The 14,746-nt window shown below is 43.0% G+C and overlaps 1 protein-coding gene across 1 annotated transcript in view; it reads left to right on the forward strand.

Moving 5' to 3' along the window:
- EXD1 (exonuclease 3'-5' domain containing 1) overlaps positions 1–14,746 on the forward strand; it is a 47,046-nt gene continuing 32,300 nt past the window's right edge. The window contains exons 1-5 of the mRNA XM_049781455.1: positions 1–183; positions 6,741–6,809; positions 9,022–9,076; positions 9,820–9,947; positions 13,555–13,613. Of these exons, the coding sequence (XP_049637412.1) occupies positions 51–183; positions 6,741–6,809; positions 9,022–9,076; positions 9,820–9,947; positions 13,555–13,613 (444 nt within the window). The 5' untranslated portion in view covers positions 1–50. The remainder of the gene's footprint in view (positions 184–6,740; positions 6,810–9,021; positions 9,077–9,819; positions 9,948–13,554; positions 13,614–14,746) is intronic.

Below are 14,746 nucleotides of genomic sequence, written 5' to 3' on the forward strand. Positions count from 1 at the left end.
GTGTTTGAAGACTAGAAGATTGTTGAAGACTACTTTTGGAATCAAAGAGAATGGATCCCAGCAGTGACTACCATTTTCTCAATCAGATTTTATGGAAAAGGGTGAAACTTACATTGGTTTGTGGCATCTTTGAAGGGGTGATCCAACATGTGGACCCTAACAAGATCATTGTCCTGAAAAAAGGTCTCTATTACTCAGACTTTTCTACTTTTAAGAGATTAATGATTAGATTTAGCTGGCTGTGGTCTGGGCTCCATTAGCTAATGAGAGGAAGGCATTTTTTTTTTTTTTCTGATTTAAGAAATGTCCCCTGTGCCTGCCAGGAGCTATTTCTGAGCAGACAGCCAGGAGTAACCCCTGAGCATCACTGGGTGTGGCCCAAAAAACAAAAAAAAAAAAAAAAAAAAAAAAAAAGAAAGAAAAGAAAAGAAAAGAAATGGGTACATATAAAGTTAGAATGTTACTTTCCCTAAATAAAGAACTATGAATGTATAGTAGGTTAGATCCTACTTTTTTTTTTTTTTTTTTTTGGTCTTTTTGGGCCACACCCGTTTGATGCTCAGGGGTTATTCCTGGCTAAGCGCTCAGAAATTGCCCCTGGCTTGGGGGGACCATATGGGACGCCGGGGGATCGAACCGTGGTCCTTTCCTTGGCTAGCGCTTGCAAGGCAGACACCTTGCCTCTAGCGCCACCTCGCCGGCCCCAGAGATCCTACTTCTGTACTTACTTCTCTTGTTTTTGTTTGAGGGCCATTCCCTGCAGTATTTGAGGACTACTTCCAGCTCAGTGCTCATAGGCTCCTCCCACTGGTCCTTGGGGTTGAAACCCAGGATCCTGCTTGTAGAGCATGCCTTTCCAGATCAGCAAATTATCTCCCTAATCCCTGTTTCTATACTGTTTTTGATGCAACAACAGAAATATTATATCAATAATGAGTTTTGATTTTTCGGCCACACTGGTGACTCTCAGGGGCTACTCCTGCCTATGTGCTCAGAAACAGCTCCTGGTCCGCCCTGGGTCAGCCTCATTCAAGGCAAATACCCTACTACTGTGCCATCGCTATGGCTCCTAATAATGAGTTTTTAATTGGTCGATTTTTTTGTTTGTTTTTGGGCCAAGGGGGGGGGAATAAAAGCAGCATGTAAAATGCAGAGACATTAGAAGTTGGTACATTCCAGGGGCCAGAGAGATAGCATGGAGATAGGGCGTGCCTTGCATGCAGAAGGATGGTGGTTCAAATCCCAGCATCCCATATGGTCCCCTGAGCCTGCCAGGAGCGATTTCTGAGCATAGAGCCAGGAATAACCCCTAAGCACTGCCGGGTATGACCCAAAAAACAAAAACAAACAAAAAAGTTGGTACATTCCAAAAACCAAACTTTGTTTCCCTACAAGGATGAATAAGGATCAGACTGGAATGGATCTGGTACCTTACATAGCATAGTGTTTTGGTATTTCTGGAAGCAGTGAGGAACCATCTGAAAGAATTTTTAAGTAGGCATCTGAGTTTTCAAATAAGATATCTGAAGATGTAATGCTTTATCAGTTGAGAACTGCCCAGTTGCTAAAACTGGTTTGTTTCCATTAACTTTATTTGAAAGGTGTTGGGTTTTTGCCATAATATGAGGTGGGCTTCCCTGGGATCCTATAACATACCTGGAAGTTGTCAGGAATCCAGGACTTTTCATCTTTGTTCCACCCTCTGTTTAGCACATGGCTTTGTTTTGTTTTGTTTTTGTTCTTTGGGTTTTTTTGGGGGTGGCCACACTCGGTAACGCTCCGGGGTTACACTCCTGGCTGTGCTCTCAGAAATCGCTCCTGGTTTGGGGGACCATATGGGACACTGGGTGATCGAACCGCGGTCCGTCCTAGGTTAACCGAGGCAAGGCAGGCACCTTACCTCTAGCGCCACCACGCTGGCCCCAGCACATGGCTTTAAACCCTAGTATAAATTTTTTTTCTTTTTTTTTCTTAAAATTGTTTTCTTGAGGCTGGGGAGATAGCACAGCAGCAGGGCGTTTGCCTTGCATGCAGAAGGACGGTGGTTCAAATTCCGGCATCCCATATGGTCCCCTGAGCCTGCTGGGAGCAATTTCTGAGTAACCCCTGAGCACTGCCAAGTTTGGCCAAAAAATCAAAAGAATTTTTTTCTTGTTATTTAAAACTTCAGTTTATTGGGAAGATATTTTAAGGTTAAAGATTTAGAACTAATTATATTTTATGGTTATAAATTTTAAACTATAGAATTTTAATAATTGCACTTGAAAATTATTTTCTTAGGAATAGTGCTTAGAAGTAAAATTACTGCCAGGGTGGTAGGTTGTTTGCCTTGCACGTGGCCTACTTCAGTTTAATCCCCTGCATCACATATGGTCCCCCGAGCCTACCAGGTGTGATTCTGAGTACAGAGCCTAAAAACCAAAAAAAAAAAAAAGTAAAACTTCTGAGGAAAAGTCATGCCGCCTATTTTAAATGTTTTTGATGAACATTTCCAAATAGGATATTTTGTTGTGGTGGTTTGTTTTGGGGTCACATTCATTGGTGCTCAGGGCTTACTCCTGCTCTGTATTTATGATACTTTCTGGTGGTGCTTGGGAAATAGGCTGCCTGGAATCAAATCCAAGTTAGCTCATGTAATTCAACTGCCCTACCAAATATACAATTTCTCTGGTCGTGAGTTGTTGCATCTTCTAATTTTACTACTAGTAATTAAATTATAGTAAGCAGTGCTACAGGATTTTTTAAATGCTGATGTATATTTTAATTTTTGTTTGTTTTATAGGCAAAAAGTGTTTTTACTTTGACATGTTAAAAAATTCGTTATATTAAGAGGCTGACATTTTTCTTTACACTGTTCCCAAATTTTTTTTTTTTTTTTTTGGTTTTTGGTTTTTGGGTCACACCCGGCAGGACTCAGGGGTTACTCCTGGCTCTATGCTCAGAGATCGCCCCTGGCAGCACAGGGGACCCTACAGAATGCCGGGATTCAAACCACCGTCCTGCATGAAAGGCAAATGCCTTACCTCCATGATATCTCTCTGGCCCCTGTTCCCAAATTTCATCTTCTGTTTGGATAAAGCAGAAAGTGACTTTGCTGTGCTTCTTAGAGTGAAGGAAAAATTAAAGGAAGGAGGCTGGAGAGATAGCACAGTGGTAGAGCATTTGCCTTGCAAGCGGCCAACCCAGGACAACAGTGGTTCGAATCCCTGCATCCCATATGGTCCCCCAAGCCTGCCAGGACCGATTTCTGAGCATAGAGCCAGGAGTCACCCCTGAGTACTGACCCAGAAACCAAAAAAAATTTCAGAGAGTCAAGGCACATAAAGGAAAGATGATGATGGTGGTTAGAGCTAAGAGTCATCAAATTAGGAGACATAAAGACAATCTAAAAATGCTTTTGAGTTAGAATAAACATTCTTGATGTTAAATAATTAATAGAGCCATGGGAAATGATGCCTATATTTATGACTCAGAAGAATAGGTGTAGAATACCATTACTAATGAATAGAAAACAGAAGAAGAGCTTAGAGAAGATAATTTTTATAATATCTTTATTTAAACACCTTGATTACAAACATAATTGTGGTTAGAGAAGATAATTTCACATAGAAAATCTTACTGTTTATTGGGGGGGGGGGAGTGTTGACCACACTCGGCAGTTCTCAAGGGTTACTCCTGGCTCTTCACTCAGAAATTGGTCCTGGCAGGCTCGGGGGACCAGATGGGGTGCCAGTAATTGAACCCAGGTCAGCTGTCAACTCTGTGCAAAGCAGATGCCCTACTGCTGTGCTATTGCTCTGGCTCCTTACTCTTTCAATGATTACTTGAAAACATAGATGGAATCAGAAAAATGATGGTTATAACAACTAGGAAGCAGGGTGTTCATTCAAGGAACAGAAAAAAGGATAAACAAAGTTTCTTGGGGACTATCAGTGTGTGCAAGCAAGTAGCGGTAGAGCATTAGCCAAGAAGACAGGAAGGAGAAATCAGAGAAATGCTAAAAAGTGATTAAAAATGAGTATTAAAATCTCTAAGGTTTAGCTTTGAATCCTGACTCATTTATTTATTTACTTAGTTTTGGGGCCATACCCAAAAGGCTTGGGTTACTGCACTCAGGAAATACTTCTTTTTGTGCTCTGGGGACCATATGGGACTCCAGGATTGAACCTAGGTTAGCTGCATGCAAGACGAAGTGCCTTTTCCCACTGTACTATCTCTCCAGCCCCTAAATCCTGACTCTCTTAGTAGTAGTATGACTTTGAACAAATTATTTAATATCTAGTGACAATATTCCCTCTACTGAAGTCAGTGACATATCAGATGGTGTTACTAGAAAAGTTGATGTAGGCAAATAATTAGGATGGTGTCTGTCTTGGACTAGAGCTTATAATAGCTCAAAGTAATAATAAGAAAAGGGAGGGGCCGGAGCGATAGCATGGAGGTAAGGCGTTTGCCTTTCATGCAGAAGGTCATCAGTTCGAATCCCGGCATCCCATATGGTCCCCCGTGCCTGCCAGGAGCAATTTCTGAGCATGAAGCCAGGAGTAACCCCTGAACACTGCTGGGTGTGACCCAAAAACCACAAAAAAAAATGAAAAGAAAAGAAAAGGGAGCTCAGGGGGCCTGAGAGAAAGCATGGAGGTAAGGCATTTGCCTTTCATGCAGAAGGACAGCAGTTCGAATCCCAGCATCCTATATGGTCCCCTGAGCCTGCCAGGAGCGATTTCTGAGCATAGAGCCAGGAGTAACCCCTGAGCACTGCTGGGTGTGACCCAAAAACCAAAAAAAAAAAAAGGGAGCTGGAGAGATAGTACACCTTGCATGAAAACAAAGTTGGTTTGATCCCCAACAGCCCTTGAGCCCACCAGGAGTGACCCTTGCGAGCAAAACTAGGAGTTAAGTCCTGAGCACTTCTGATTGTGACCCAATAAATAAGTAGCAAGAAAAACAAACACAAAGAATGCCTTAAAAGCCAAAGGAGGGGCCAGAAAGATAGCATGAAGGTAGGGCTTTTGCCTTGCATGGAAAAGGACAGTGGTTCAAGTCCCGGCATCCCATATAGTCCCCTGAGCCTGCCAGGATCGATTTCTGAGCATAGAGCCAGGAGTAACCCCTGAGTGCTGCTGGGTGTGACCCAAAAAAGAAGGCAAAAAAAAAAAAAAAAAGCCAAAGGAGAGAGAGCTGTATTATCAAATACTGAATGGAGGCCTAGTATAATAAGAGTGTTAGGTATTTTTGTTGGACACAGATGTTGATCTTTAAACTGAGTAAAAATATATTTGGTGAAATAGGACTATTTTTGGATCTCAAGGAGATATGAAATAAATTGTTATTTGAATACTTCCATCTAGAAAATATAGCACCATATTAGAGGCATGACATCTAAACCCTAAGTTTTTTGTTTTGTTTGTTTGTTTTATTTTTGGGTCACTCCTGGCATGCTCAGGGGTTACTCCTGGCTCTACGCTCAGAAATTGACCTGGCAGGCTCAGGGGACCATAAGGGATGCCAGGATTCGAACCATTGTCCTTCTGGACGCAAGGCAAACACGCCTTACCACCATGCTATCTCTCTGGCCCTGGTTTTTGTTTGTTTGCTTTTGTTTGGGGGAGGGCTTTCACCCTGTGGCGCTCAGGAGTTACTCCTGACTCTGCGCTCAGAAATTGCTCCTGGCAAGCATGGGGGACCAAATGGGATGCCTGAATTAGAAGCACTGTCCATCCTGGATCGCCTGGCTGCACGCAAAGCAAACGCCCTATGGCTGTGCTATTTCTCCAGCCCTGATAATCAACATTTGAAAGCATGTGGAACATCTTGAAGTGATATATGCTCTATGAAATCTAGGTCTTTGATTTTTGTTTTTCTAGAGCTAGGTAGAGTAAAATTCATAAATATTATAGTCCTTAGCTCTAAGGACCTTATAACACTTTTGGGGAGATGTTTAAATTTAGTGTGTAGTAGTCTTCAGCTTTGCTCAGATCATTCTGGATTACCCTTAGTTATTGTATTACTTGTTTCACTGATATAGTTTCATAATTTATTATTGACTCTTTAATCCTTGAGGAAAATAATTTGGGGGTTTTGTTTTATTCTTGGGTCACACCTGCTGACACTCGGGTTACTCCTGGCTATGCACTCAGAAATCGCTTTTGGCTTAGGGGACCATATGGGACGCCTGGGATCGAACCCAGATTGGTCTTGGGTCAGCTGCATGCAAGGCAAAAGCCCTACTGCTGTGCTATATATCTCTGGCCCCAATTTGTTTTTTCTTTTTAATATAAAACTTATTTTGGGGGCCAGAGAGATGCATGGAGGTAAGGTGTTTGCCTTCCATGCAGAAGGTCGGTGGTTCGAATCCCGGCATTCCATATGGTCCCCCGAGCCTGCCAAGAGTGATTTCTGAACATAAAGCCAGAAGTAACCCCTTGAGTGCTGCTGGGTGTGACCCAAAAACAAAAAAAAAAAAAATTGTTTTGGAGTTGGAGCGATAGCATAGTGGTAGAGCATTTGCCTTGCATGCAGCTGACCCAGGACAGACCTGGGTTCGATTCCCGACATCCCATACGGTTTTCCAAGCCAGCCAGGAGTGATTTCTGAGTGCAGAGCCAGAAGTAACCCCTGGGTGCTACCGGGTGTGTCCCAAAAACAAAACAAAAAAACAACCAAAACCAACTCACATTTGGAGTACCTTTGAGACATGACATAGTTTATTAAACGAAATGAATTGTCCTTTGTAACAGTGAAGAATGTGGAGACTGGTCGACATATCCCAGGAGTGAAGATGTTTTTTGGGCATGAGATTGTAAATGGTGAGTGCTGACATTCCTGAATTCTGGTGGTAGGGATTTTAGTAGTGATCAACTCACAGCTCCACATTATTTCAATATTTGAGATAAAATATATGAGATCTTGCTTTTAGTATGAAATTTATTTTATAAATATGGCAGTTATTTGCACTTTAAGTTTGTATCTTAGAGGGAAGTGAGAAGGTCCAGAAGTTAAGGTGTGCGTGCTCTTCTACACAGCATACCCTGATTATATCTAGCATGGCCCGTGATCCCCCAAACACCTCCAAGAATGATCCCTGAACATCACAGGGTTTGACCCCAATCCTTCCTCCCGCAAAATATAATTCATGATACGTTTTCCCCTACACAGTGAAGATCAAATGGATTCAGCATCTCTGTGGAATACCCATATTTCCTGTGTGGTTTCTGTACTCTTATGTTGTCCTTCATGTCACAAAACTATTCATACACCAACCTATTGAAAGGATATAGCTGTAACTGATTTAAGAGAAAACCACCAAATGGTTCATAGCATTAGGGAAAAAGCATTAAGATGAAAGTTAGGGGCCGGAGCAGTGGTGCAAGTGGTAGGGCATTTGCCTTGCACGCACTAGCCTAGAATAGACTGCAATTTGATCACCTGGCATCCCATAAGGTCTCCAAGCCAGGAGCAATTTCTGAGCACATAGCCAGGAGTAACCCCTTAGCGTCACTGGGTGTGGCCCAAAAAGCAAAAAAAAAAAAAAGATGAAAGTCAACAAGAAAAAAAATTTATTTAGACCCAACCAGAATGACCCCAGAACAAAAAGGATAATGGAAACATATAGAGATTCCTCATCTTAATAAATGGTCAACATGCGGGGCCGGCGAGATAGCATGGAGGGAAGACATTTCCATACAGAAGAACAGTGGTTCGAATCCTGGCATCCCATATGGTCCCCCATGCCTGCCAGGGGCGATTTTTGAGCATAGAGCCAGGAGTAACCCCTGAGCGCTCCGGATGTGACCCAAAAAACAAAAAAAAATTAAAAAATTAATAAATGGTCAACATGCTACAAGGGGAGGTGGGTGGCAGAGATAAGACAGTGGGTGAGGTCCTTGCCTTGTACATGACTGTACATTTGACACCCCCAGCACCCAAAAGGCTCAAGTCCCCAGAGCACTTTCAAAAATGATCCCCAACACGGTTGACCCAGGATAGACCTGGGTTCAATCCCCAGCATATCCCATATGGTGCCCCAAGCCAGGAGCAATTTCTGAGTACATAGCCAGGTGTAACCCCTGAGCATCACCAGGGGTGGCCCCACCCCCCAAAAAAAAAATATATATATCCCCAAGCATAGAGCCAGGAATGAGTGAGCCCAAGAGCACTTCCAAAAATCCCTGAGCGGGGCCAGAGAGATAATATGGAGACAAGACGTTTGCCTTGCATGCAGAAGGTCAGTGGTTCAAATCTCGGCATCCCATATGGTCCCCTGTGCCTTCCAGGAGCGATTTCTGAGCCAGGAGTAACTCCTGAGCAATGCCGGTGTGACCCACAAACAAACAAACAAACAAACAAACAAAAAATCCCTGAGCATAGAAGCAGGAATAAGCAAGGCCCACTAGCTGTGGGCCTCTTATTTCCCAAAAAAGAATGTTATGTGCAAGCACAATATTAGTCATCTTCTGCTGTACTCTGAATAATCTTTTTTTGTGTTTGTGTGTGTGTGTGTGTGTGTGTGTGTGTGTGTTTTGTGTGTGTGTGGGGGGTTGGTTTTTGTGTTACACTCAGTGGTGCTCAGGGGTTACTCCTGGCTCTGTGCTCAGAAGTTGCTCCTGGCAGGCTCAGGGGACCATATGGGATGCCAGGATTAAAACCAGGGTCCGTCTTGTGTTGGCTGTGTGCAAGGCAAATGCCTTACCGCTGTGCTATTGCTCCAGCCCCATCTGGGTAATACTTTATTTGGTCTTGGATCATACCCATTTGTGCTCAAAGACTATTCCCAGCTTTGTGCTCAAGGATTTCTCCTGGAATGGAAACCACAGCATGCAAGTCAGATACTCCACCCATTTTTTGACTTTGGAGAGTTTTTTTTATTCTGTTTATAGTTAACTAATGAAGGTCTCTGTAGACTGTTTCCAGTTATTGTTTGGGGTACATAGTCAAACTATAGGAGGTTATGGGGAGAGAACAGGGTGGAAAATTACTTTCAAACTGGAAACTTTTGAAAGACATTTGATTATTTTACAGTGGAATTACTAGATGAAGAGGAACAAGGCACAGAGAGAGAAAACACATCTGTCAGGTATGGAATAAGTTTCTTCACTGTGATGTGCCCAGATGTCCACATTATTAAAACAGAGAACTTCTGCTGTAATTCACTAATTGCATAATTTCTTTTTTGTTTGTTTGTTTGTTTGTTTTGGTTTTTGGGCCACACCCGGCAGTGCTCAGGAGTGACTCCTGGCTGTCTGCTCAGAAATAGCTCCTGGCAGGCACGGTGGACCATATGGGACACCGGGATTTGAACCAACCACCTTTGGTCCTGGATCGGCTGTGCTTGCAAGGCAAACCCCCCGCTGTGCTATCTCTCCGGGCCCTAATTGCATAATTTCTACAATGACTGGAGGTGATAGAAATGGGGAGAGGGCCCGGAGAGATAGCACAGCGGCGTTTGCCTTGCAAGCAGCCGATCCAGGACCAAAGGTGGTTGGTTCGAATCCCGGTGTCCCATATGGTCCCCGTGCCTGCCAGGAGCTGTTTCTGAGCAGACAGCCAGGAGTAACCCCTGAGCACCACCGGGTGTGGCCCAAAAACCAAAAAAAAAAAAAAAAAAAGAAAAAGAAAAAAAAAAAGAAATTGGGAGAGATAGGTGGATAGCTTCTTCCTTCTTCACATAGTTTCCTCAAGTCAGTGTCAACAATGAATTAGTGGACTCTTTGTTAATTGGAGGACTGGAGTCTTGCCATTGAAATGGTAAATTTTATGTATTATGCCAGCTGCAAAGAACAAATTTACACAAGTGTTTTTTTGTTTTTATAAGTGTAGTTTAAAAACAGAAAGAACAATGATGGAAAAAGTGAAAGATGAAGACCAAAATGTCTATAAGCATGCTTCTTCTACCCCAGAGATGCCCATCAACTCTCTGCTAAATGACTTCAAATTCAGTCATTCTGGTGAGTAGCAAGGGTCTGAATTTTCTTGCTGGAAAGGATAATTAGGTAGAGTTGGTGCTTGCCTTCATACAGTCAACCCTGTTTTTATCCCAGCACCACCCACCCCTAAGCACACCCTGAATGACCCCTAAAGAAAGAGCCAAGAGTAGCTCTTAAGAACCAGTGGATGGGACCAGAGAGTTAACATGGAGATAGAGCATTTGCCTTGCATGCAGAAGAATGGTGGTTTGACTCCTGGCATCCCAGGATTTGCCTGCCAGGAGCGATTTCTGAGCGTAGAGCCAGGAGTAACCCTTGAGCACTGCCGGGTGTGATCCCCACCCCCCCAAAAAAAAAAAAAAAAAAAAAAAGAACCAGTGGGAAAGGAGCCGAAGCCTCACCCTTGCTAGCCTAGGACTGATCTCTGTTCGATCCCCCAGCAAGGAGCGATTTCTGAGTGTATAGTCATCATCACCGGGTATGGCCCAAAAACAAAAAACAAAACAAAAAAACCAGTAGGCATCCCCCCTCAAAAACAAACAAATAAGACTCAATGCCAGGGCTCTAAATTCTTTAAATTCTTTTTCATATGGTTCCAGATATATGGAATGATCACAAGGTTCTATAGCCAGTTCTTAGGCCATTGCTTTTAGGCTTTAGATTAAGATGTTATCATAATTCATTAATTTGTCTAATATTCATGTTCATATTATATGCCTGACATTGGGAATATCAAAGTGTGGTTTTCTTGCATACATTGAGCTCTCATTCAGGAAGCAAATGCTGAATAAAATGCATGAATATAGTAGATAGTATTCTAGTGATAAGGGAAAAAATAAAAGAATGAGACGTGGGTGGAGAGGCATTTTTTACAGTATTAGAGTATCTAGTGTAAGTCTTACTGAAATATGGAGAGCTTGCAGTGAAGCTTATATGGAAGAGAGGGATTGAGACATGTTGATATATAGGGGAAATGTGTCTATAGGTAAAGAATAAACACAAAGTCTCTGAGATAGAAACTTGAAGAATCTTTTTTTTTTTTTCTCCTTATTTTTTTTTTTTTTTTTTTTTTTTTTTTGGTTTTTGGGCCACACCCGGTAACGCTCAGGGGTTACTCCTGGCTATGCGCTCAGAAGTTGCTCCTGGCTTGGGGGACCATATGGGACACCGGGGGATCGAACCGCAGTCCGTCCAACGCTACCGCAGGCAAGGCAGGCGGACCTTACCTTTAGCGCCACCGCCTGGCCCCTTTTTTCTCCTTATTTGTAGTATTTAGGCCACTGGGATGAGAGATGAGAGGGAGAGGGAGAGAGTAGGAAAGAGAAAGAGTGGGATGGAGAGGGTGGAGAGGGAAAAGGAGAGGGAGGAGAGGAGAGAGAGAGGGAAAGGAGAGAAAAAGGAGGGAGAGGAAAAGGGGTGAGAGAGGGAGAAGGAGAAAGGGAAGGAGAGAGGGTAAGAGGGAATGGGACAGAGGGAGGGAGAGGTGGAGAGGGAGAGAGGAGGAAGGAGAGAAGAAAAAAGAAAGGGAGAGGGAGGGAAAGGGGTGGGAGGGAGGAGAAAGGGAGGGATTTGAAAGGGAGAGATGAGAGGGTGTGGGACTGAGAGGGAGAAGAGGGAAAGGGAGAGAGTTGGAGAGGGAGAGGGGAGGGAGGAAGAAGAGAGAGAGAGGGAAAGAGAAAAGAGGGACAGAAGGGGAAAGAGGGAGAAGGAGAAAAAGGAAGAAAGGAGCAGAAACTTGCAGAATCTTTAAAAAACAGCAAGAAATTAGTGTATCTAGAGCAAGGAGAGAAGTATAGAAGGAGATAAAATAGGGTTAGTAGACTAAGGAGTCATTTGTAGATTGTTGAGGGGACTTCAGCTTTTACTCTATATTGAAAAGAGAAACCCTTGGAAGGGTCTTTGGTTTTATCCTTTTCCAAATTACTTAGGGTGTTTAGGATCTTTTCATGTGCTTAGTTACCATCTGAGTATCTGGTGAAATGTTATATCTTTTTTTGTTTTGTTTTGTTTTGTTTTTGTTTTTTGGGTCACACCCAGCAACGCTCAGGGGTTACTCCTGGCTCTATGCTCAGAAATCGCTCCTGGCAGGCTTGGGGGACCATATGGGATCCCGGGATTTGAACCACTGTCCTTCTGCATGCAAGACAAATACCCTACCTCTATGCTACCTCTCCAGCCCCTTTCTTATTGAATTCTTATATAAAAACACCAAAAATATTCAGATGGTAGCCAAACCACTTAATTATCAGGTCCCAGATAAATGCGAAAAGTTCAGCATTGATTCATTTACTTTTTTTTTTTTGGTTGTTGTCTGTTTTGGAGCCACATCCAGCTATGCTCAGGGCTTACTCCTGGCTCTGCATTCAGGGATCATCACTCCTGGTAGGGCTCAGGGAAACATATGACTTGCCCAGGTTTATTTCATAAAAAGCTAGTGCTTACCTACTATACTATCTCTCCGGCCCCATACAAGACCTTTTTTTTTTTTTTTTTTACTATGAGAACAAAGATGCAAAGAAAGAGGACAAGATAAAGTTACAGTGGGAAGACAATCACCCATAAACAGAATTCTCAGAGGAAATCCCCTTGCTGACACTTAATTTTGAACTTTCAGCCAAAAAACACTAAGAAAAATAAAACAGAACCCATGCACAATTACTTTGTCCCTCAAGTCCCCAGATTGTAGTACATTATAACATTTATTAGCAGTACACAAAGCAATCTAAAGCCATAAAATGTATGTAACTCCTTAAACATTGAAGGCATAGTATTTACAAGACCTAATTTTTTTTTTTTTTTGGTTTTTTGGCCACACCCAGCTGTGCTCAGGGGTTACTCCTGGCTGTCTGCTCAGAAATAGCTCCTGGCAGGCACGGGGGACCATATGGGACACCGGGATTTGAACCAATCACCTTTGGTCCTGGATCGGCTGCTTGCAAGGCAAACACCACTGTGCTATCTCTCCGGGCCCTACAAGGCCTATTTTAAACTGATTCACTTGTGGAAGGTGGTGTTTCACTCTTTTCTCTTTTTTTTTTTTTTTGGTTTTTGGGTCACACCCAGCGATGCTCAGGAGTTACTCCTGGCTGTCTGCTCAGAAATAGCTCCTAGCAGGCACAGGGGACCATATGGGACACCGGGATTCGAACCAACCACCTTTGGTCCTGGATCGGCTGCTTGCAAGGCAAATGCCGCTGTGCTATCTCTCCGGCCCCGGTGTTTCACTCTTATCAGTGCTATGGGAGTCTAGGATGGGGTTTGAACCAAGGATTCCCACATGCAAAGACTATTCCAGTCCTTTGAGCATCTTCCCATCCCAAATTGTCATTATTTTTATTAGAACATGCTTTTTTAAAGTTTATGTATTAAAATACTTAAGACATGAACTGAGATAAAAGGAAATGAATAAATCACCTAATAACATGATCATTGGAGGTTTTTTTTTCTCATTTGACACAGGCTCCTAATATGCTTCCTGTATGGAGGACTGATGCAGAGGGTAATGCAATAGCACTAGATGACACTTGACTCATAGTAAAGAAGGGGTTTATGGGTATGGATGAATAAAGGGAAGGTGATTCTGTTTACAAGGAAGGGAAACACAACTAAACCCATCATTCTTCTATAGAAGACGAGGATGTAACCTACACAGTTATTGATCAGTTCCAGCAGAAATTTGGCGCTGCAGTAAGTATTGCCCTCAACCCTTCTCAATGTTACCTGTCTCTGGCCATCATAATTGTGTCTCCTAGATTTCTCTTTTTTTTTCCCCACCCCCCAGATTTCTCTTATTATAAGATTTTTTTTCTGTTTTCCCTAAAATTTCTTTTTTTTTCCCTAAAATATTAAAGATGTTAAGCATAGTGTGTTTAGCCATCTTCTGTGTATCTTTCCAAAAGAAATAAAAATATATGTGTTTGGGGCTGGAGAGATAGCATGGAGATAAGGCATTTGCCTTGCATGCAGAAGGTCAGTGGTTCGAATCCTGGCATCCCTGAGCCTGCCAGGAGCGATTTCTGAGCATAGAGCCAGGAGTAACTCCTGAGCACTGCCAGGTGTGACCCAAAAAACAAATGTGTGTGTTTGTGTGTGTGTGTGTGTGTGTGCGCGCGCGCGTGCGCACGGAAACATATATGCGTATTCTCAGTAGCATTATTCCTATTACCAAATAAAAGTACTGGAGGATAGTATAACATATGCCTTGAATGAGATCCCCAGCAACCACTATGATACCTGAAACCTGCCAGGAGTGATCATTCAGCCAGGAGTAAGGCCTAAACATAGCTGGGTATGACTCAAAAACCAAAACAAATAAACAAACAAAAAGTGGAAATAGCCTGTATTTAGAAAATAAATAAAGCAGGGCCGGTGAGGTGACGCTAGAGGTAAGGTGTGTCTGCCTTGCAAGCGCTAGCCAAGGAAGGACCACGGTTTGATCCCCTGGCGTCCCATGTGGTCCCCCCAAGCCAGGGGCGATTTCTGAGCGCTTAGCCAGGAGTAACCCTTGAGCATCAAATGGGTGTGGCCCAAAAAAAGAAAAAGAAAAAGAAAAGCTACAATTAAGATTTCAGAAATGATAGATGAAATTTGGTGTTGCCAAACAAAAAAACACCAGGCTTCAATAATAAGAAATGAAATGAGGGCCCAGAGAGATAATGCAGCAGGTGATGTTTGCCTTGCATGTGGCCAACCAGGTTTGATCCCCAACACTCCATAACTGTGATCCCTGAGTGAGCTCAAAAATGAAATGAGGGCCCGGAGAGATAGCACAGCAGCATTTGCCATGCAAGCAGCCGATCCAGGACCAAAGGTGGTTGGTT

Source organism: Suncus etruscus, chromosome 10, assembly GCF_024139225.1.
Source record: "Suncus etruscus isolate mSunEtr1 chromosome 10, mSunEtr1.pri.cur, whole genome shotgun sequence".
In the NCBI taxonomy this organism is placed as follows: Eukaryota; Metazoa; Chordata; class Mammalia; order Eulipotyphla; family Soricidae; genus Suncus; species Suncus etruscus.